Genomic DNA, 2324 nt, shown 5'->3' on the forward strand with positions numbered 1-2324 from the left:
TCCCTGTGTCCCCACTGCCCTGCCAGAGGAGGGGAAGCTGAGAGAAAGCTGCGATCGATCCTTCCCAGCGATGCAGTGAAACCCAGGACACAGCTGAGAGTGGCCTGTGACAGGGCAACGCCGTCCTGCTGCCTGCTTGGCCCCGTCCCCATCCCACCACCAGCGCCATCGCTATCCCTTCTGTCCCCTGCCAATGCCCGTGGGTGAAAGCTGCACACTCAATCACTGTGCTGGTATCCCAAGCGTGGGGCTGAGCTGTGGGCCCTGCTTTTTCCTGTGAGACAGTGGCGATGGGGGCTGCTCTCTCCACCGGAGCGATCGTGGCAATTTCTTTTAACTGTGTCATCGCGTTGCTCATCCTCATCCTCTTCCTCATCCTCTGCAAGGCCTGCAGGACCCCCTCGTGCCCCAAGAAGAGCCCAGCTTCTGATGTGGATGAGGCAAGGAATGAAGAGAAGTACCTGCTGCAGCCGTGAGCTGCCTGGGGACTTGGGTATCTGGCTGTGCTGAAGTGGCCACACCAGCCTGGACGTCTCTGCGGGGACTGGGGTGCTGGACCGGGCACCATGAGAGCAGAGGGGATACTGAACTGCTCACAGGGGCTGTGAGGTGGGGCACAGCCCTTTGCCTGCATGGTTTTGATGTGTGAAGTCCCTGCAGATGCCCATAGGGACCACGGGGATGAAGAGTCGGCAGCCTGGAACATGCTATGGGGATAATTCTGCCTGTCCCAGTGGCCAACGAGCACAGGAAGAGCCCTGCTGCCAACTGCACCCCATGTCTGGGGACAGCCTGTGGGCTCCTCCCTGGCGCTCATGGCCCAGTCCAGTGGCCACCACGTCGCAGACCTGAGTGGGGCCAGCTGGGGGTCTTGGAGAGGGGAGGCATTGCAGTTGACATGGACGCCTGTCCCCAGGTGTTCTGGCTGCCCCATGGTGGGATGTGCCTAGTGGTACCCGAGCAGCCCTGGCCCTGTCAGCAGAGCAGGGTGTTACTGGTCTGATTGTCTTTGAGGATGGTCCTGGTGAGCTGTGTGACACCAGCCTCAGCGGTGGGACCCCAGCCTCAGGAGGGCATTTGGCACCCATCTGCCCCAGCAGCCAGTTTAATGAGCCTCAAGGTCTGCATGGTCTGTACGCTCATCCCCCGTCTGTCTGTCTGTCATTTCTCTCCAGCATTAGCACCAACACTGCTAGGGAACCGACCCTCCTTCTTGCTGGGCACCTGTCTCTGCCTGCCCTCCTGCCTGCTCCCACCTGAGCCCAGCCAGCGGGGTCTGACCTGCTTGCGGGCAGCAGTTGTGCCCTCGTTGGCATCCCCACCTCCACTGAGAGCAGCCTGGGATGGCTTTTTTGCTGGGGAGGTGGGGAGATACGGGGAGATGAGGGTGCCCGGACAAACAGAAGGGTCTTGCATCTCCATCACCCCCCCAGGGACCACAGTGGCTCTGTGGGGAGGGATGCTGGTGGTCTGGCTTGCCCGCAAGCCTGGCAGCTGCATTCCCCCCCAACGCTGCCTGCAAGTGCTGTGGGTTTTGGAGGACTCTGCCTGCCCATCCCAAAGCTGAGCAATAGCCAGCGGCACAGCCGCTGCCATAAGGGGATAGAGGGGTGGGCTGTGCCGAGAGGGACAGGGTCCCTGCGCAGGCTTGGCCAGGCCTGGCAAAGCCTGCAATTCCTCCTCATGTCAGGTGTAGCTAACGCACCCCTTTGCAGCGTCGTTTTTACTAGACTAATAAACTGATTGTAGGACCCAGGTGGCGTCTCTGAGCTCTGCCCAGTGCCTGAAAATTCTGAGGGAAGCGGCGTGTCCTGCCTGTCGTGCGGGGCTGAGGAGCAGCCGCCCTAGGGCTTGTGGCTGATGTCCCTGCAGGACTGCGGGCGGTTTGCTGGGTGATGGCGACCAGGAAGAGCTCATGTCTGCGTCCATCTGTGCCTTTTAAATGCTGGGTGAGAAACCTGGCTGGATATTTCATGCTGGTAGCATCTCTGCCTGGGCTGGGGGCACATGGCTGTCTGCAGGGAATACCCCACAACCCCGGTGCTGGAGGAACCAGAGAGTTTCTGAGCCATGGCCTTAAGTTATAGGGATGCTTGTGGGGGATGCAGGCCAGCTGAGTGGATGGAGGAGACCTGCCACCACCCCTGCCTGGTGGAACAGGCACCTCAGGTCCCCAGTCCTGGCAGCTGTGCACAAGGCTCCAGTGGTGACAGCCTGGCCCTGCTCATCAGCATGCGGCGAGGCCACCGCGGCTCCTGCTGCCACCGCAGCCACGTAGCAGCTAATCCCTCTGCCGCAAAGCATCGGAGCGGTGGGAACGCTCT

General features: G+C 61.1%; 1 protein-coding gene across 1 annotated transcript; it reads left to right on the forward strand.

The window, feature by feature from the left end:
• Window positions 1-290: 290 nt before the first annotated feature.
• On the forward strand, window positions 291-476 carry ENHO (energy homeostasis associated). Its single transcript, XM_010192302.1, has one exon. It carries the CDS (start codon window positions 291-293, stop codon window positions 474-476), a length of 186 nt encoding a protein of 61 aa, XP_010190604.1.
• Window positions 477-2324: the final 1848 nt, after the last annotated feature.

This window comes from Mesitornis unicolor, unplaced genomic scaffold (assembly GCF_000695765.1).
Source record: "Mesitornis unicolor isolate BGI_N332 unplaced genomic scaffold, ASM69576v1 scaffold8119, whole genome shotgun sequence".
Lineage (NCBI taxonomy): Eukaryota > Metazoa > Chordata > Aves > Mesitornithiformes > Mesitornithidae > Mesitornis > Mesitornis unicolor.

What these genes read in the sequence shown, in the direction of transcription:
- ENHO (XM_010192302.1), top strand. Translation starts at nt 291, where the DNA reads ATGGGGGCTGCTCTCTCCACCGGAGCGATCGTGGCAATTTCTTTTAAC.